The sequence below is a fragment of the Urocampus carinirostris genome, chromosome 5 (genome assembly GCF_059441175.1).
Source record: "Urocampus carinirostris isolate Australia breed hairy pipefish chromosome 5, RoL_Ucar_1.0, whole genome shotgun sequence".
NCBI classification, from domain to species: domain Eukaryota; kingdom Metazoa; phylum Chordata; class Actinopteri; order Syngnathiformes; family Syngnathidae; genus Urocampus; species Urocampus carinirostris.
In genome coordinates this window covers 41,977,107-41,998,046 of record NC_142353.1, presented here as the reverse complement: position 1 = coordinate 41,998,046, position 20,940 = coordinate 41,977,107, and the positions used below count along the sequence as shown (strand labels likewise).

General features: G+C 41.1%; 1 protein-coding gene across 6 annotated transcripts; it reads right to left on the bottom strand.

Moving 5' to 3' along the window:
* Positions 1 to 1,032: 1,032 nt before the first annotated feature.
* Positions 1,033 to 15,537, bottom strand: LOC148366442 (tumor necrosis factor receptor superfamily member 10A-like). 6 transcript variants are annotated; one of them, XM_088336873.1, is made up of 10 exons: positions 15,387 to 15,537; positions 11,890 to 12,037; positions 10,257 to 10,385; positions 8,970 to 9,081; positions 8,793 to 8,884; positions 6,284 to 6,373; positions 6,152 to 6,180; positions 5,851 to 6,084; positions 4,632 to 4,668; positions 1,033 to 2,268 (listed from the first exon to the last, which is right to left on the bottom strand). In XM_088336873.1, exons 1-10 carry the CDS (start codon positions 15,402 to 15,404, stop codon positions 1,976 to 1,978), a joined length of 1,182 nt encoding a protein of 393 aa, XP_088192999.1. In that variant the 5' UTR covers positions 15,405 to 15,537; the 3' UTR covers positions 1,033 to 1,975. The 6 variants fall into 6 exon arrangements, with proteins under 6 accessions (XP_088192999.1, XP_088193004.1, XP_088193002.1 ...); XM_088336878.1 differs by having other exon boundaries at positions 6,004 to 6,084; XM_088336876.1 differs by having other exon boundaries at positions 5,851 to 6,078.
* Between the last annotated feature and the right edge of the window lie 5,403 nt (positions 15,538 to 20,940).

Sequence of the window (20,940 nt, the reverse complement as noted above, 5' to 3'; positions counted from 1 at the left end):
TATGAACAATGAATTGTGAACAGTTTCACAATTCTACATTTTTCCTGATACTCGCAACACCTGCTAAAGCAGATTATGAAGACATTGGGTAACACATACTCCCCGTCAGGTATGTATTTATTAATGTATTCATTTTCTTTTTTTTTTAGGGGGAGGAGATTATTGGTGAGATGAATGCATCAATAGTGGAACTGCAGTGTGGCATAATAGACCAACGCTTTACATTTGTAGCTAGGTCTGGTTTCAAATTCCTTGAAAGGTTGCTTCTTTTTCCTTTCCCTCCTCCCACCAAAAGAATCAAGCACGTCATTAAACAACGCCTTTATTAAGGGAAATACCTAAAGACTTGTTTGACCACTCAACACAGAGGTGACATGGAATGGGTTGATATGAGGACGCTTTACAAGCCCTGCCCAGTTGAGTCACACGTCCAAAGGTTGCTTCATCAATGCACGTGAACATTCACAAGCTCCTGGTAAAAGCAGGTCTCAAATATCCACATGATAATATAAAATTTCAAGTCTAAGTAAACATCACTGTGATTACGATATGTTTTAAGCCATGAGATTTTTTAGTTACATATTTTCATACCTTCTGCCAGGGTTGGGTAGGGTTACTTTAACTGGATTACTTTTAATTACTTTTGGATTACTCTTAATACCAAATATGCTAATAAAAGACAAAAGAAACTAAATATGAATAAAATGATGACTCACAACACGTGGTAAGCTTTCTCTCCTGGCTTTGATCTCCGGCAAAACTAACATAAAATGCGACAGAAACAAAATGAAAATAAATCCAAACAGCTTGCCAACATCATTTTTGCCGTTCCATGTATTCCGTTACTCCCCAAGCCTGCACAAAATTTAGTCATTTTATTCATTTTTAGTTTCTTTTGTCTTTTATTAGCATATTTGGTATTGGAGTAATGCAAAAGTCATTGAAAGTAATCCAGTTAAAGTAACCCTACCCAACCCTGCCTCCTGCCATGTACTGTACTTTCTTTCAAATAAATAGTCATTGAGCCTGGCATTGACTTTAAAAATATTTATTGAAACAGCTTCATAAAAAAATCATGAAGGTATCATACATGTAAAGGCACAACGAGATAAGAGTTCATATATAATTATACATAAACTGCAATGTTGAGAATCTCATAATTTAAAGCATAATTTAAAACTTGAAAATTCCAGCGACACATAGCAGCATCATATAACATTTACCCTTGAAGCTAACTGCTAGCGCCTTAAAAGGAAAAACAATATCAAACATGAAACATTAGCATATGAAGGCATGATAGCAGTCATTAACACGTCTTCAGCGAAGTTAAAACTTCTCACTAACATTCAAAGTGCCGAAAGTCAAACTTCAGTAGCTTGGTTTGAATATGATCCGAACTGTCACACGAGACCAAAAACATGTTGTAAGCAGGCCGAAAAGGTAACCCCGTGTGCATGAGGAAGGGATTCCATGGTGACCATTTCATAGACTTCATAAATACAAAATTTGACTTCGTAACAAACATCAGATCAACCATAGCAATCCTGAACAGTGCGACCAAGTTACACAAAAGAAATGAAAACTTCTTAATCCTTGGCATGTGTCAAACTGTGACTAAATCCAAGCATTCAAATCATTTCAATCATTTCAATTAAAGCATACAATGCCTTGACTCAACAAACAGGACAGCGGCTATATACATTTGTTCATCTGACAACGTTTTTCCTGAGGGATCATCAGTATCGTCTTCAGTAATGTCAAACAATAACCAACACTGAACATTTGTGAAATGCTTTCAAGTGACATTATAAATCAAGTTGCAGCTGAAATGCCCCAAAATTTCACCAGAACTGGGTATGTTTTGCCAAAAAGCAAAGGAATTTTAATGTTCCAATCAGTATTCTTCAAAGGATTGGAAAACGTACAAAATGCCATAATTTAATCGTAAGAGTAACAGTGGACTTCGGCAAGTATATTAATTCATCTTCACAACAAAATGACCGTTTTCCAGCGCTCTCTCTTTGATGCTCTCGGCCGTACGTCTTTGATCCAACTTAAGCAACGCTTGCAGTAGATCATTCAAGCTCGCTTCTTTGCCTTCTTTCTCGTACCAAATGAGCAGCAGTTCATGAATCCTGTCCGCATATTGAAGAGACTCTTGGCTTTTGATCACATTGTTGGACAGGTCGAGTTCACGAAAAAATCTTTTGTAGTAGTCAAAATCCAAATCCTCAAAATATAAAAAGCATTTCTTGAGAGATGCTTCACCTGGGGACAAAAGTGCAACAGTTTTAGTCAGGTGTTTTGACTCCACTCCACATACAATACATATTAAGTAGTGCAGAATTATTTTCACTGATTTCACTCAGTAAAGTGTGTTTTCTTCATTTTTTTACATTTGTGGGAAAAAGTACTTCTGTCCATATAGGTGCAGTGTTTTCGTTTGCCCGCGTCCCTGCGTCCTAGACGCATCATTTTTGCTGGTGACGCATAGTCTAAAATCAACGTGCGTCCCCGGGACGCAACTTTTTTGACACAAAATTGTCATTAGTACCCGATTACATTTTTTTTAAACGAAGATTTACCGCACTTCAAACTTTTCGTCAGGTAGATCCGGCAGATGTTGTTTTGGTCTCGCGGTTCGAGTTTTCGTCTGCACGCCGATCTCGAGTTGTGCGGTGAAAAGTCCGTCTCTTTTTAGAGAACCGGCTTTTTCATGCTCAACTCATGAAAGAGAACCGGCTCTCAAACGGCTCACTTGCTTTGATGCATTATATTACGATTTATTATGTTGTATAAATAAGTTAAAAAAAAAGGAAGTATAAAAGGAGAAAATGAAAAAAAGACAGGTTTGTAATAATCCCTTTGATCTGTATATTACCAACAATAACTTGATGCAGAAAATGAATTCATAATTTGATGCTTAAAACTGAATGAATATATAGATTTTTATTGTATATTTGTCACCGGTTTAAAATTTCAATCCTCGATAACACTAAATTTTGGGGACCCATAGATCTCTGTTGGGACCCATAGATTTTCGAGCATGCAAGTCCCCGGGACTCATCACTTTTCAGAGGTAAAATGAACACTGTAGGTGATTTTATTCATTCATCCATTTTCTGCGCCTCTTATCCTCACAAGGCTTGCTGGGATGCTGGAACTCATCCCATCTTCAGGGAGTGGGCAGGGGACACCCTGAACTGGTAGCCAACCAGTCGCAGGACATACAGGGCATTTCTTCTTTCCTCGTAACTGACTGCAGCTTGCATTAGTTTGTACGGCATTGTCCAATGAAGCGTCACCGCCCCTTATGGGCCACGCCCAAAATGATAGGGGTATGCTACACCTTAACGGGGCACTATGAAACATGTGTTATTGCAAGGGTTACGGATCAATTATGGTCTTTTATTACGGGCCATGAAAAAATTATGGTAGCATGTTTGCCAGTGGTAAATTGTAATTGAGATTTATCTAAAGAAAGACAATATATTCGCAATTTACCCAAGATCTAAAAATCATGTGTCTTAAAATATATGCACACGCACGATTAAAATCACATATCCATCCATCCATTATCCGACCCGCTTATACTCAGTAGGGTCGCGGGGGTGCTGGAGCCCATCCCAGCTGTCTTCGGGCAGGGGACACCCTGAACTGGTTGCCAGCAAGTCGCAGGGCACGCAGGACAGACCGCTGACTCATTCACGCCAAGGGACAATTTGGACCAGTCAATTAACCTGACATGCATGTTTTTGGGAATGTGCGAGGAAACCCACGCAAGCACGGGGAGAACATGCAAACTACACACAGGAAAGTTTGATCTCAGGACCTCAGAACTGTGACGCACACGCTCTAACCACTGCGGCGCCGTGCTGCCCAGGTGATTTTATTGATTTTCTTTAAATAGCTACGAAAGGCACTCACTCAATATATACAATTTGATTGTTTTTGGAATTCATATCAGAATCATAAAACTCAGATCAGAATGTAGGATAAATTAGTAAGTATTTACAAGGTAGTGTGTAGACTAGCCTGAGATGTAAGAGCAGGGTTGGGTAGGGTTACTTTAACTTGATTACTTTCAATGACTTTTGGATTACTCCAATACCAAATATGCTAATAAAAGAAAAAGAAACTAAATATGAATAAAATGACTAAATTTTGTGCAGGCTTGGGGAGTAACAGAATACACGGAACGGCAAAAATGATGTTGGCAAGCTGTTTGCATTTATTATCATTTTGTTTCTGTGGCATTTTGCATTAGTTTTGCCGGAGATCAAAGCCAGGAGAGAAAGCTTACCATGTGTTGTGAGTCATCATTTTATCCATATTTAGTTTCTTTTGTCTTTTATTAGCATATTTGGTATTGGAGTAATCCAAAAGTAATTGAAAGTAATCAAGTTAAAGTATCCCTACCCAACCCTGTGTAAGAGAAGAAATAAAATATGAATATACATATGCAAGATATATTCTTTGCCTATTCAACAAAATAGATTCAGTTCCACAGATGGCTCATCTCATGTTTGTATCGCTTCATAAAAACAACAACTTGGAGTATCAAGTCAAACAGCATTCCTTAAACTAATTAGCAACACTTATGAGAAATAAATGACCGATAATCGACTTACCATTAACTGCAACTAGTTCCGGGAAAGGTTCTTCCTCCTGTGACACAACACATAAGACACATAAGACTTATTATTGAAAAATGGTGCAGAAAATGAGTTGACATATTTTCTAATAAAAAGCTAGAGCAACTAACTTTGCCCAGTTGAAACTAAGTGCAACACAATTCTTGGATGACTATCCATCTACCTTGGTCATATCCCTCAAGAGGGGTGACCAACAGCAAGACAAACACATACAATAACAAAGAAAATAAAAGGGGAAAAAAAAGCAAAAAAAAACACACACAAACATTTTTGGACCATGGCCAACCCAATCTCCCAAACACCCAAACAAGTTAGGCACCTCGTGACCTAAGTTGGTCATGCTTTCGTCCCTCCAGATGAAACGGGACACCAGAAAGCGGCCATGTCACTCAGGTCAGGGTGACACAACACACTCTTCTGTTCAACAGCAGGGCCCGACAGCTTTCACTGGTTTACCCCTGCCGCATCATACGGGTGCCCAGCCCATCCTTAAGAACGCGTCCACCATCCCACTATCCTTTCACAACACCTCTCCACTCCTTCCTATCACCAACAAGACCTCTAGCTTCCATTATATTTAGACCTCTTTCCTGCAGTGCACTCATAACACCATCCATCCACGTCAATCGCGGCCTTCCTCTTGGTCTCCTTCATTGACTACTGCTCTGTAGATCTTCTTCAACATTCGCTCCTCATCCATCCTCTCCATGTGTCCAAACCAACCCAGTACTCTCTTATCAACACGCTTGCTCAGTTCCCTGACTACTCCAGTTCTGTCTCTCACAATTTCATTTCTCAATCTATCCAATCTTGTCACTCCTAACATACTCCTCAAACACTTCATCTCAAAAACATTTAATATACTACCATAAAACTTCATGTACGACACCCAAACTTAGAGTTTTTTTTTAGATTTAAAAAACTGTCTGTATACACAAAAAATACAGTACAAGCTACCTAAACCTCATCTCATCTCATCTCATCTGAATTAAGGTTGTCAAGGTTAAGGTCAAAGGGAATAGGTTTCAGGACACCAACTTTTAAGTTGTAAAGGAAATTAGGAGGATCCCACATTCCACTTGAATTTTCTCCAGAAATTAAAATAAAAACTTAAAGTTAAGAAGAGTGAAAGAAAAGGCAGAGATGCAAAGCAACAAGCGTAAATAAAGCTGGTGCACAAGTTTGATGCTCTCACCCTGTCATAGGGCTCATTGGCAACCTGATCGACTCGGGCAGAGGCAGGGAAGCCGTGGGTTAGATTTTGTCTAGAGTTACTGGCAGAGCTGCTGCTGCTTTGACACAACTCTTGATACTCGTCTTGCTTGGCCGGCACGCTGTAATCCCTCACCCGTTGCTGATTCAAATTCAGGGCCGGAAGCATTGGCCTTTGGGTTTGTCCAGTTTTCCCTTCCTGTGTATGCTCCTGTAGCTCAAAAACAAATTGTAAGAAACTTAAAATATGACTCAAAATTATTTCTGAAATAATGCTCACTCACCTCAACTTTCAGCCTATTTCCCATAGAGCCTAAGGAGATGAAACCACCATCAATTATTTCCCTCAAAAGCTGAACAACAGTTATAAGCTAATATACTTAAACATTGCATTCATGTTGATTTGTTGCACCTACCTGGACCCCGTTTCATTTTGCACCAATATAACAGTCCAATCAGAAGCACAGAGGCAGGGAACACAACGGACACAATAATAACAGGAACTGCTGGAAGGAAAGGTGGGGAGAGACAAATATTAGCACCATGGTACCCATGACAGAGATTTAAAAGACTAAGAACACATTGAGACTACCGTATTTTCCACACTATAAGGCGCACCGGCTTATAGGGCGCACCCCCCAAAAAATAGTTTTTGGTCCTATATTTTTCATACATAAGGCGCACTGGATTATAAGGCGCTACAATGGGAACGTTGACAAAACAGATAGTTCAGTCAAACTTATTACCCCCTTAACATTCCGAAAGCTTGCAAAGAAGCAAAGAAGTGTCTCAGACATGTACGGAAACAGTGTCTGTACGATGTCACCAATCACTCAAATGAATCGTTCCAAATATCATTCGGAAGGTTAAAGTCTTGGGATTCAAGAAATGCCAAACATTTCTTAGTTTCCATTTTATTTTTGCTGGCAACTGTGTGGACAGCAAAGTAAGATTTTTTTACTGTGCATATGACAATAAACACTTTGAATTGAATTTAGTTTAAAAATAGACTCATCACAGAAACATCAAGATCGTTCTAAAACAAGATACCGGGAAAATATAAAGCTGCATAGCTCACCTAAGTCCTCTTGCAGCCATCACGTTCAATAATGATACGTAACCATGGTCTTCTTACAACCGTGAATGTAGTAAATACAGGAGAGTAAAATATTTAAAAATACAGAATAGTAAAACATGTTTTCTCTATGCCGTAGTGCAACCCAACGTGTGATTCACATTCATCTTTTCTGGCCAATCGCAGGCTTTGTTTCGCCCCTTTAGCCTATGCGAGCCTGTAAATTATAAAAAGGATCCGCCTCCTTTACTTCCGAATAACTTTAGCCAATAGTGACTGATTCAAATGATGATTGACACATTGGTTAGGAAATGAAACGCCGGTATATAAATCCCAGCATACACCGCGGACGACTTCGCCTTCGGGGGAAAATCTAGTCGGCGGCTGCTTGCCTTAGTTGCAAGACTTTGCGACTTAATATCGATCCATATATAAGGCGCACTGTATAATGAGGCGCATGGTCAGCTTTTGAAAAAAATAAAATAAAAAAAAGGCTTTTTGGTGCGCCGTATAGTGCGGAAAATACGGTAGATTAAGTACAATTTCTGGAGAATTTGTACAGAAATTGTATTAGCTCAAGAAGGTTGCAGATTGCTGAGGAATACTTAAAATTTAAAATCAAAGTACAAGCAAAGTATACCTAATTATATTACTGTCGGTAACACTTCACCCTTTAAGACCCAACTTTGTGAAGTAACAAAATTTGTATTTTTTTCCGTCTAAGTGGTAATGTTTATGTTGCATTTCATCAGTGTCTAAAACTCTTGAGAAAAAGTTAGCGGACACCAGGCCAGACAATTCTGAAAAGTTGCCTGTCCCATTTTTCCCAACTTAAAACGCAATAAAACGACTTATCACTGTTTTCCATCTGCCATCACTATGTACCTGTATTTACTCATCTTCATTCATTCAATGTTTACGTTGCGTCGTCTGCTACGTGAACTCCTCTTTCCACGATGCTTTTAATGTAGGTTTACGTTTTGTAGCATCATCTATTTTGTTAGCTTCTTTTGAATCATTCTTCTGGGTTGATGTTTTGGCTTGATTCCTAACCACTTGACCATTTTTATTGTGTTCTCTGCTCGTCTACTTTGGAAAATGATATGCAAATGCACGACCTTATAACGCTCGAAAAAGTCCGGATGCACGAAGTTATTCGATGCAGGCTTCCGATTTGCTGCCGGGTATGCAAATTGCCAAACAAACCGAAATTTCTAAATAAAGCAAACGCTTGATTTGAAGATTTTTTTTTCCTCCCTTGAAAAAGTTGTCGGCCACCCAGTCGGAGACATTTTGTAAGTTGTATGCCCGACGTAAAAGATGCACGGTCACATCCGTTTTTGATCCCGACCACGTCTGCTCTCCCGTCCCGACTTACGACCCGTTTCTGACCCCGACCAGGTTTTTGCTCTCCTGTCCCGGCTATCGACCTGTTTTTCCGTCCTTGACACCGCCATCGCTCGCTACGGAAGATCCACTTCCGTGTTCGGATTGCAATCCGAGTACGAGAGCGACTTGCTTCCCGCGCCTAGCGAACACCGGATCGTGGGCGCAGCCCTTCCTCTTTCCTTTAATAAAACTTGTGGGAAACTCAATTGGGTCCCGTTTCCGTTCTGGTCCTGACAACAAAAACAAGCCGCGGTGTTCAGTATGTAGGAAAAAAGTAGCCGCTTGTGGTATAGATTTTTTTTAGCTTGTGACCTCTCGATCATTTCCCTAGCCCAGTGCGTTAATCGCCAGTACAAAATTCTAGTGAATAATTTTAGCCTCCCCACCAATTGCCTTGATATGCATACTATTCATCCTAAAATCAGAAATGTGTACATTGCAAAACCATTTATTTTCTCTACCTAAGCTCGATGTCCTTTGACTCGAGATTTTCTTGCATTCCGTGTTCGAGGTGGCAGTGCAGTTTCGAACAACCTTTTCATCTTCCCCACACCTGGTTTAAAAGGCAGGTAAACTCAATCATCGAAGCAAAAACACAGAACGTATCCGTCACGAATGAAGATAAAGTACGCAGTCACCTTGAACACAGTTTGCACATCTCGCAAGCGTGTTCAGGAGCGCAGAATCGCCCTTCTTTGCATCGGCATTCTGTGTTTTGGGTTTTGCTGCAGGGGCGGACCATTTCCTGATCTGAGACAGAAAAATGGGGTGTGGTTAGACGTAGTACCATGGAATGTATCCTCTTACCATTTATTTTGAGACTTTACCTCCCGACCAATGCTCCCTCTAATTTTCCACGGGTCTGAGCGTTCACACAAAGTCGGGGCGCAACGCTTGAAACAACAGTGAGCAACCATAATCCCAAGTGTGGCAAGATCAATATCAAACATGTCCAAAACTTGACATCAAGTTACATTTTGCCGAGTTTCCGGCAATCCAAAATCATTTTTCTCTTTTGAATAAATTGACTCATGTACTATTGCAAAGGTTGTACGGCCTACAAACGTCGTTTGTTCTTACAATTCTTTCACAAGATATCCATTTCTTTTTATGTCCTGATATATTTTGTCGCATAATATTAACATTTTTAGGGGCTTATTTAGTCGGTTGTAAGATACAGAACCGTACTTAATCACAATTTTTACTGGAAGTACAATGTTGGCAACAAGATTCACTTGATATAATTGGAAATTTTTATTCTTTTTTCTGTTTTTTTTTTCTACTTTTTTTTTTTAATTCCTTTAAAAAAATCTCATTGTGTTTATTTTTTCCGAGCTGTTACTTTTTTCTTTTTGTTCTCTATTTACTTTTTTCCTACATTTCTTTCTTTTCTTTTTTTCTGGCTTTTTTCTAAATTTTCCTTCTTTTTTTTCTCTTCCTTTTGTTTCTTTTTTTCTCAGCTTTTCACTACTTTTTCATTTTGGTATTTTTTTCTTTTTTGTTCTATTCCCCCCTTCCTTTAAGTCATTTTGTGCATAATTTTACTTAATATTTGGTCATGTTGGGATTAAAGAAGCAAAAACAACCTGAAGAGCCTCTTAGGACCCGAAAGAGCCGGTTTCTTTTAGTGAGCCGAGCCGAAGAAGCCGGTTCTCAACATACTCTACTAACTTTACTCAACTTCGTTCGACTTCAAAATACCGCATTTGGGACACAACGTCAGGGGAACCCATGTATTTTTACCTTCATGCACTGTAACTTTGACTTAAGTCGCTTCTTAATAAGTAATTTTGACCCCTCATTTTTGTGCGCTGGCTAGATTTTCTTGTGCGCTGAGAGTGTGCGAGCAGCTTAGAGGGAACACTGCTCCCGACACTTTAAGAAAATCAATTGTTCGACCGTCCGAGTTCACTGGAAAACCTTACCCGGACGACAACTGGTGCATTCGAAACATCGACTCAAATGATTCGCATGCTCCATGTGTGTTTCAGCAGCACATTCCTCACACTGCCCCGTTTGGCCTGGCGAAGTGCAGGCTGACTTTAAACGGGTTCCTGGAACAAGCACACAGAAGTTACGGTAAAGGACTCATTTTTAGTGTACAGTATGTCAGATATAACCACAGTCTCAAGTCAAGGGTACAGGTTTGGTCTGGGCACAGCAGCTGAATGATTTTATATCTGAGAACAATCTTTTTGAATCTATGCAATCAGGATTCAGGGCTAACCGCTCTACTGAGACAGCCCTGATTAAGGTAAACAATGATCTTCTACTAGCAATGGATTCCGGCGCTTCATCACTCTTGCTGCTGCTGGACCTTAGTGCTGCCTTTGACACTGTAGACCATAAGATCTTACTAGAACGGGTGGAAAAATGGATAGGTCTCTCAGGAGCCGTTATGGTTCAGATCCTACCTCTCAGATAGGACGCACTGTGTTAAATATGGTGAAATGACATCTGAGCCCTTTAGTGTTACCTGTGGTGTTCCGCAGGGTTCAGTACTTGGCCGCCTTCTTTTCAGCATTTACATGCTTCCATTAGGTGATATTATTCGCAAGTATAATATCAGTTTACATTGCCACGCAGATGACACTCAACTATATCTTCCGATGGAGAAATCTGCCCCACTAAACTGTGGAAATTTGGAGGCCTGCCTCACTGAGATAAAAGAAAGGATGTCACTCAACCTCTTGTGTCTTACCTCTGAAAAGACCGAAATGTTAGTTATTGGTCCATCCAAATGCCGTGACTTGTTCTCAAAAACTGCTCTGAACATTGACAAATATAATATCACCCAGAGTGACTCAGTCAAAAATGTCGGTGTCATATTTGACCCTGATCTGTCCCTTCAAACACACGTTAAGAATATTACTAGAAGAGTTTTTTTCCATCTCGGCAACATTGCTAAAATTATCCCCATGCTGAGATTATAATTCACGCGTTTGTTACTTCCCGTCTCGATGACTGTAATGCACTACTCTCCGGTCTCCCGAAGTCCAAAATCAAGAGCCTTCAGCTGGCACAAAATGCTGCAGCGAGGCTTTTAACGAAGACAAGTAAGTTTGATCACATGACCCCGATCTCAGCTAACCTGCAATGGCTCCCTGTTTGCTTAAGATGTGATTTTAAGGTTCTGTTGGTAGTATCCAAAATCATGCATGGACTTGCTCCCTCATAGCTTTCAGATTTAATTTTGAGTTCCGGTCCGGAGCCTTCGCTCTGAAAATGCTGATCTACTAGTGATCCCAAGAGCCAAGAAGAGATCCGCAGGTTTGAGAGCGTTCTCCATCTGGGCCCCGGTGCTGTGGAATGCTCTTCCCCCTAGATTTGATCTGAAACCTCAGTGGAAATATTTAAACCTAACCTTAAAACACACTTCTATTCTATAGCATATGAATAACCTGGATTTTATGTTGACAATATCACGGGATGGTGTCATTTTTCAAGTTATCACATGCATTGATGGGCATAAAACAATGATTGCTCGATAGTGGTGGGGGCCCGTCCCCCGTTTCCATGCAAAAACAAACACCCTCGGATTCAATGTTTTGGCCTTACCAGGGGGGCAGTTCTTGCAGCAGACCTTGCCATTTAGGTACTCTTCATCTTTGCAGGTAGCTTGCCGCCGGTTCCTGCTGCTGCTTCGTAAATCGAAGCTGACCACAGAAAAGGAAACCGTAGCAGTACAAACCAAGACAGCAACAACCTATGTCAAAGAGAGAGCACCGATTCAGCCGACGAAATTGGTGTGGATACCTACCAAACATTTTATGATCTATTCCTTGAATATCTGAATCCAACTTCTACCAATATTATAAGTACAGTGGAACCTCGGTTTTCGAACGCCTCTCTTTCGAGAAATTCTTGCTTCGCTGTTCGGTCCAAAAAAATCGGAGTTCGAATGCCTGTAATGCGTGAGTGCGTACGCTAGGGTGCGATGCTGAGCGGCGTACGGGTGTTTTAACCCCTTATTATGCCTCCGAAGAAAGTCAGTGCAGGCAGCAAAGTTGCTACAGGTAAAAAAAGAAAAGTAGTGCGTACAACTATTGCATTTAAGAAAGAAATAATAGCAAAATATGAAGGAGGTGTGCGAGTGTCTGATCTTGCTAGGGAATACAGCATGGCTTAATCTATGATCAGTACGAAACTAAAGAATAAGGAGGCTGTGAAATCGAGTGATGTGGTTAAGGGAGTGAGTGCTATAAGCAAGCAACAGCCGTCCACCTGCGCCTTCTGCTGACCACCACAAAGGTTAGAAATCCTATCCATAATTATTTTCTTTATCCTTTTTTTTATTTTTACACGTTCGCGTTATCGTAATCTTCCGTACGAAAGATTACGATAACGCGAACGTACGATTAGCCTGGGTTAGCTTTATGTTTACGTTAAACATTCAAGGTAAACATTCAGGGTGTTGGAACGGAGCCCAACATTGAGGGTGTTGGAACGGAGCCCCTTTTCCAATGAACCGCTCACCACTTATTGTGGAGACCCGGGTGCTAAATGACTTGTAAACGACCTGATTTTTTTTCATTTTTACACGTTCATGTTATCGTAATCTTCCGTACGGAAGATTACGATAACGCGAACGTAAGATTAGCCTGGGTTAGCTTGATGTTTACGTTAAACATTCAGGGTGTTGGAACGGATTAAAACAATTTACATTCTTTTTAATGGGAAAAATGATTTTGGTGATCCAACAAATCGGTTTTCGAACAGGGTTCTGGAACGGATTATGGTTGAGAACCGAGGTTCCACTGTACCGTAAATTCCTGACTACAAGGTGCTACTTTTTTGCTACATTTCAAAACGGTTTAAGTACGGTGCGGCTAATTATTTTATTTCGTGGCAGCACAAAGGAAAACAGCGAGCTGCTCTTATCCCCCCAATGCCTGCGCTCTAAATAAAAAAATAAACCTCGGGGTAACGTCTGGAAATATTTCTGACGCCTTTCGAGAGAAATTAGTCATTTTTTGGCCAACATTATTCATATAATACATAACAGGAGCAAAACGGGAGGTTTGATGATACTTTATTAACGATTAACTACGTACTCAAGATATTTCAACTTTTTCAGCCACGAATTAAGTCCTCAATTTATACATCCAATTCACACAACAGTGCAAGTTACCTATCAAAAACACATCACTTTTTTGTATCATTTGAATCAATGGCAGGTCGCTTAAATTTCCTTTAATCCTCGAGGGACGATAACAAGCAAATGCAATGGTTGGCGTTTTCTTCGTTTTCTTTTTTTTTGCAGCTATTTTTAAGCAGTATTGGGTGGACAGTTTTGAGTATACAATGTTTTTTGTAACTAGGTAGTTACTTTCAGAGTAACACATTACTTTAACTGGATTACTTTTAATTACTTTTGGATTACTCCAATACCAAATATGCTAATAAAAGACAAAAGAAACTAAATATGCAGCACGGCGGCGCAGTGGTTAGCGCTTGTGCGGCACAGTTCATGTCATGGGAACCTGTCGTGGGTTCAAATCCAGCTCCAGACTTCCTGTGCGGAGTTTGTATGTTCTCCCCGTGCTTGCGTGGGTTTCCTCCGGGCACTCCGGTTTCCTCCCACATTCCAAAGACATGCATTTCAGGTGAATTGGCCGGTCCGAATTGTCCCTAAGTGTGAATGAGCGAATGAGTTGTCTGTCCCTGTGTGCCCTGCGATTGGCTGGCAACCAGTTCAGGGTGTCCCCTGCCCACTGCCCGGAGATGGCTGGGATGGGCTCCAGCCCCCCCACGACCCTAATGAGGATAAGCGGTACGGCTGATGAGATGAGATGAGAAACTAAATATGAATAAAATTATGACTCACTACACGTGGTAAGCTTTCTCTCCTGGCTTTCATCTATTTGATCTCCGGCAAAACTGACATAAAATGCACAGAAACAAAATGAAAATCAATCCAAACAGCTTGCCAACATCGTTTTTGCCGTTCCATGTATTCCGTTACTCCCCAAGCCTGCACAAAATTTAGTCATTTTATTCATATTTAGTTTCTTTTGTCTTTTATTAGCACATTCGGTATTGGAGTAATCCAAAAGCAATTGAAAGTAATCCAGTTAAAGTAACTTTACCCAACTCTGTTGGTTGAGGGGCCACTGAAAAATGGTAGGCGGGCCAAAATAGCGCCCCCATCCGTGCAAAATAAATTAGATACTCCGATCTAAAGGAAACTTTGTTGACATGTCGAGACATGACACTTTGACCCTCTGCCCTATTAATCCACTTTCCCCCCTGATCTTATTTCTGTCACTCCCGAAACTTTTCTCCATCGTTAAATGCACAAAAAAATATCAGATTGGAATCTTTAAATGCGTTAAGTATCTCAAAACCTTTGATGAAGAGTTTCTTAGTTCCTCTGCATGTTTGAGTGTCATCTTAGTGAGGAATTTCGCGGCAACACGAAGGCGTGAAACATTCCTGCCGGGCACGCGCAATTTAAACGTTTTTGATCCTATTCATTCTCATAAAAAAATAACATAAAAATAAAAAACAAAACAACACGCGTGAGGAAAAACAAAATCAAAACCAAAAAACAAAAAAAACAAAAAAAAAACGCAGTTTTCCTAAACAACAGTTGAGCCATTCATGAAAGGGTTGGGTAGGGTTACTTTAACTTAATTACTTTCAATTACTTTTGGATTACTCCAATACCAAATATGCTAATAAAAGACAAAATGAACTAAATATGAATGAAATGACTAAATTTTGTGCAGGCTTGGGGAGTAACGGAATACACGGAACGGCAAAAATGATGTTGGCAAGCTGTTTGGATTCATTTTCATTTTGTTTCTGTCGCATTTTATGTTAGTTTTGCCGGAGATCAAAGCCAGGAGAGAAAGCTTACCGCGTGTTGTGAGTCATCATTTTATTCATATTCAGTTTGTCTTTTATTAGCATATTTGCTATTGGAGTAATCCAAAAGTCATTGAAAGTAATCCAGTTAAAGTAACCTACCCAACCCTGAAAATGAGCCATTCATGAAGTGAATAACAATAACATTGTCACTGCTGTGAGAAGAAATAGCGAATAGAACTTACAAACGGGACTCCATTCATCCTTTAGTTGCTGCCGTAGAAAAATGTTTCATGGATTTGAAGAATAAGTGCATCGAAAAACTTTGCCGAACGGAGAAAAAAAGTTGCAGGTGCGACGTATATCCTTTTCATGACGTCATCGCAAGTAGGCGGAGCAAGGTTTCCACCGGATGTGAGCTGCAGATCAGATCTTCAACAATAAAACATACCTGTCAAGCTCCAGGGCTTCACACCCTCACAAAATGTTGTATTTTCCCTTACAAAATACTAAATAACCTTACACCATATTTTTTTTTCAAACGTGTTTATTTATGTAGTTTAACATGTTATATAGTACATGTGTTTCGTTATATCATATATGTTGTTAATTAACATGTTGTTGTGAGCATTTATACAGAGACTCGATTACACACAAGTGGATTCAATTTATCATTGTTGGTCATTTAAATCAACATTGAATCATTCAGAGATCCTCACTGAACGTCTGGACGGAGTTTGCTGCACTGAAAGTAACGGGGCTGAATCATTTTGCACACCCTATTCTTTGTTTTTTATGTGTTAACAGGGTTGGGTAGGGTTACTTTAACTTGATTACTTTCAATTACTTTTGGATTACTCCAATTCCAAGTATGCTAATAAAAGACAAAGGAAACTAAATATGAATAAAATTAATTAAATTTTGTGCAGGCTGTTGGCAAGCTGTTTGGATTTATTTTCATTTAGTTTCTGTCGCATTTTATGTCAGTTTTGCCGGAGATCAAAGAGATCAAAAGCCAGGAGAGAAAGCTTACCACGTGTTGTGAGTCATCATTTTATTCCTATTTAGTTTCTTTTGTCTTTTATTAGCACATTTGGTATTGGAGTAATCCAAAAGTAATTGAAAGTAATCAAGTTAAAGTAACCCTACCCAACCCTGTGTGTTAATAAAGTTTAAAATATCCAATAAAGTTGTTCCGCTTCATGATTGTGTCCCACTTTTGTTGATACTTCACAGGAAATAACAGTTTTATATCTCTGTTTGAAGTCTGAAATGTGGCAAAGTTCAAGGGAGGCAAATAGTTTCGCAAGCCGCTGTATGCTCCCTCTGGTTGAGGCCCATTATGTAGAAAAAACTTTTTTTTTTTTTACCACTAGGAGGCACTAAATAACACACACTGTCTATTGAAATAGTGGTATCCCCACTGCATTAGACATTCTCTTTTAGACTATCAGGATTCAGGCAGCACGGCGGCGCAGTGGTTAGCGCATGTGCGGCACAGTTCATGTCATGGGAACCTCCTGCGTGGGTTCAAATCCAGCTCCAGACTTCCTGTGCAGAGTTTGTATGTTCTCCCCGTGCTTGCGTGGGTTTCCTCCGGGCACTCCGGTTTCCTCCCACATTCAAAAACATGCATTTCAGGTCCAAATTGTCCCCAGGTGTGAATGAGTGAGTGAGTTGTCTGTCCCCGTGTGCCCTGCGATTGACTGGCAACCAGTTCAGGGTGTCCCCTGCCCACTGCCCAGAGATGGCTGGGATGGGCTCCAGCCCCCCCGCGACCCTAATGAGGATAAGTGGTACAGCTGATGAGATGAGATGAGACTATTAGGATTCTATAAATGATGGACATTAAAAAAGTACAATATATCTTTATGTTCTCAGACTATTAAAAACACTTTCGTTGTAAGTGAAGTTCTAATCACCAAGTGTCGATGCAATCAGTTGTCAACTTTGCTACCGACCATCATAAACATCATGACAGTTTTTTATCGTTCTCTTGTGCCAGTAATTATCTAAGGAGCCGTTGGTTGTCTGCAGCTCAGAGATATGTCACCAAAAAGGAAAGGGCGGGACAAAAAATGCAACTAGGCCACAATATGGACGCATTTTAAAGACAGAGGCTGTCGATTTATCTTTGGCGCTAACATGCCTGTCAACCTCCAGGGCTGCATGCCCTTACAATGTTGTATTTTCCCTTATAAAATACAAAATAATCTGACACTATATATTTTTTCAAACGTGTTTATGTATGTAGTTTAACATGTTATATTCTACATGTGTTTCGTTATATCATATATATTGTTAATTCACATTTTGTTGTGAGATACCGAGTTGCTCGACATGAACGAGGTTTATTATGAAAAAAGTTCAAAAATTAAGTAGTTTGGACTTTCACTGTAGGAGGAAAAAATACATGCAAATATAATTTAGTAGGGGCAGCACGGCGGCGCAGTGGTTAGTGCATGTGCGGCACAGTTCATGTCTTGGGAACCTCCTGTGTGGGTTCAAATCCAGCTCCAGACTTCCTGTGCGGAGTTTGTATGTTCTCCCCGTGCTTGCGTGGGTTTCCTCTGGGCACTCCGGTTTCCTCCCACATTCCAAAAACATGCATTTCAGGTGAATTGGCCGGTCCAAATTGTCCCTAGGTGTGAATGAGCGAGTGAGTTGTCTGTCCCCGTGTGCCCTGCGATTGGCTGGCAACCAGTTCAGGGTGTCCCCTGCCCACTGCCTGATGATTGCTGGGATGGGCTCCAGCACCCCCGCGACCCTACTGAGGATAAGCTGTGTAGCTGATGAGATGAGAGATGATGAGATAATTAAGTAGAATAATCAGGGTTGGGTAGGGTTACTTTAACTGGATTACTTTCCATTACTTTTGGATTACTCCAATACCAAATATGCTAATAAAAGACAAAAGAAACTAAATATGAATAAAATTACTAAATTTTGTGCAGGCTTGGGGAGTAACGGAATACATGGAACGGCAAAAATGATGTTGGCGAGCTGTTTGGATTTATTTTCATTTTGTTTCTTTGCCCCCCTTGAAATTTTGTTTCTGTCGCATTTTATGTTAGTTTTGCCGGAGATCAAAGAGATCAAAGCCAGGAGAGAAAGCTTGTGAGTCATAATTTTATTCACATTTAGTTTCTTTTGTCTTTTATCAGCATATTTGGTACTGGAGTAATCCAAAACCAGGAGAAGGTGGGAGTGGGGGATGCTATAGTCTACATGCTACACCGATCCCTCTCTCACCGGATAGGGCTAAGGGGGCTGTGATGATTACTTTTTTGGACTTCTCCAGTGCCTTCAATACCATACAGCCTCTGCTACTGAGTAGGAAACTGACAGAGATGGGAGTTAGCTCACACCTTGTAGAATGGATTACAGACTACCTGACAGGCAGACCCCAGTATGTAAAACAGGGGGGCTGTACATCGGACACTGTGGTTAGCAGCACAAGATCTCCACAGGGGACCGTGCTCTCTCCGTTCCTATTCACTCTGTATACGTCGGACTTTCAGTACAACTCTGAGTCCTGCCACGTGCAAAAGTTTGCGATCGTGGGATGTATCAGAAGTGGGCAGGAGGAGGAGTACAGGAAACTGATTCAGGACTTTGTCCAATGGAAAGACGCAAACCACCCGCACCTGAACACCACCAAGATCAGGGAGATGGTGGTGGACTTCAGGAGAACTAAAACTCACCCGGTTCCTGTCACCATCAAAGGAGAAGGTGTAGAATTTGTCCAGACCTACAAATACCTGGGTGTGCAGCTAACTGGACAACAAACTGGACTGGACTGCCAACACAGAAGCTCTATGTAGGAAAGGTCAAAGCCGACTTTACTTCTTCAGAAGCCTGGCCTCCTTCAACATCTGCAAAAAGCTCCTGAAAATATTCTATGAGACAGTTGTGGCAAGCGCCCTCTTCTATGCAGCAGCGTGTTGAGGAGGCAGCGTCATGAAGAAGGATGCCTCTCGTCTCAATAAACTGGCGAGGAAAGCGAGCTCTGTTGTGGGCACAGAGCTGGACAGCCTGACAACAGTAGCTGAGAGACGGGCACTGAAAAAGCTGCGGTCAATCATGGACAATTCATCACATCCACTACACAGCATTAACTCCAGACAGAAGAGCAGCTTCAGCGACAGACTGCTGTCACTGTCTTGTACCACGGACAGACTGAAGAGATCTTTTCTTCCTCATGCCATGAGGCTCTTTAACTCCACCCGGCGGAGTAAAGGCCCACACTAAACCACACCCCCTACATTGCATATTATCGTACTTTTATTGCAGTGTGTATTTTATGTAGCACTATTTAAATACTCTATACAACACGCTACAGTGGTTATTAGCACGTCACATTGGGTATTTGTATATTGAATTCCTTTTGCTTTAAAATGTGTTTAGGGCAGCCACTCCAGCAAGCTCCTGTGTTATTTTCGCTACTTTTGTGATTTATTGTTTTGTTTTTGCTTATATCTTCAGTGTTTGCCTTGCCTTGCAGCATTTTGGATTAATTTCTATCCTATGGATATGGGTTATAACGCACAAAAATGCGTTTATTCGAGGAATCAACTCCTCTACCTGAAGAATTCTCGAGCCGGCGTAGTCCCCCTTTTACCTGACGAGGTGAGGCGGCCCTATCGGGGGTGCAGAGCCGGTGCTAAGGTAAAGGCTAAGCGGCTAGCGGAGAAGTGGCGATATAAGCCCTCGGTACCGTGCATAATCATGGGGAATGTCAACTCCCTACCGAATAAGATTGACGAACTGGCTGTGCTTGTGAAAGACATCAAAGCATACAGGGAGTGCAGCTTGCTTTGCTTTACGGAAGGAGGATTTTGTAAGGTTTATTGTTCTATATTCTTTATCAATTATCCATTATCCATTATCGGTCTAATCGTAATATGCTACAAAGCTAAGGGGCCGAGACACTTGCTCTCAGCCAAGAGGCTGAGTCAAGGTCCTAGCCACAGAGCCAAGCAGTGATCAGTGCGAATGCACCGTTCCCCGAGGTACCGCATTACCGGGCCCATGCGCGGAGTGGACAGAGCAAGCTCTTATTCCATCTCCGGATTGCAAAAATTAGTGCGAAAGCACAATTTCAGAACCACAGTTGCCATGTGGATAGTATACAAATTCAGAACCACAGCTGACCTGCACATGCCGTAACATTTGGATCCCCAGCTTACGTCTACCATCCCGGACGCTAACGTCGAGCTAACCGGCTTCTGTGCTGTTAGGGCGGACAGGGACACAAAAGCCTGCGGGAAGCGCAAAGGAGGCGGACTTGCCATCTACGTGAACACGTGGTGGTGTAACCCCGGGCATGTAAACACAAAGATTTCTATCTGCTGCCGTGATGTCGAACTTTTGGCCGTAAGTCTCTGGCGTCTCTATTACCGTATTTTCCGCACTATAAGGCGCACCTAAAAGCCTTTATTTTTTTCAAAAGCTGACCATGCGCCTTATAATACAGTGCGCCTTATTTATGGAACAAAATTATTCGCAAAGTCTTGCAACTAACTTGCCTCCGCCGACTAGATTTTCCCCCGAACGCCAAGTAGTCAGCGGTGTATGCTGGGATTTATTTACCGGCGTTTCATTGGCCAATGTGTCAATCATCATTTGAATGGATCACTATTGGCTAAAGTTATTCGGAGGTCAAGGGGAGGATCCTTTTTATCATTTACAGGCTAGCATTGGCTTGAACGGCAAAACAAAGCCTGCAATTGGCCAAAAAAGACGTGTCAATCATCAGTTGAATCGATCACTATTGGCTAAAGTTATTCGGAGGTCAAG

Coding starts and splice junctions, on each gene's coding strand:
- LOC148366442 (XM_088336873.1), bottom strand. Junction 10,386..11,889: donor CTGCAAGAACTGCCCCCCTG/GTAAGGCCAAAA, acceptor TGCTTGTTCCAG/GAACCCGTTTAAAGTCAGCC. Junction 9,082..10,256: donor ATGCACCAGTTGTCGTCCGG/GTAAGGTTTTCC, acceptor TTTCTGTCTCAG/ATCAGGAAATGGTCCGCCCC.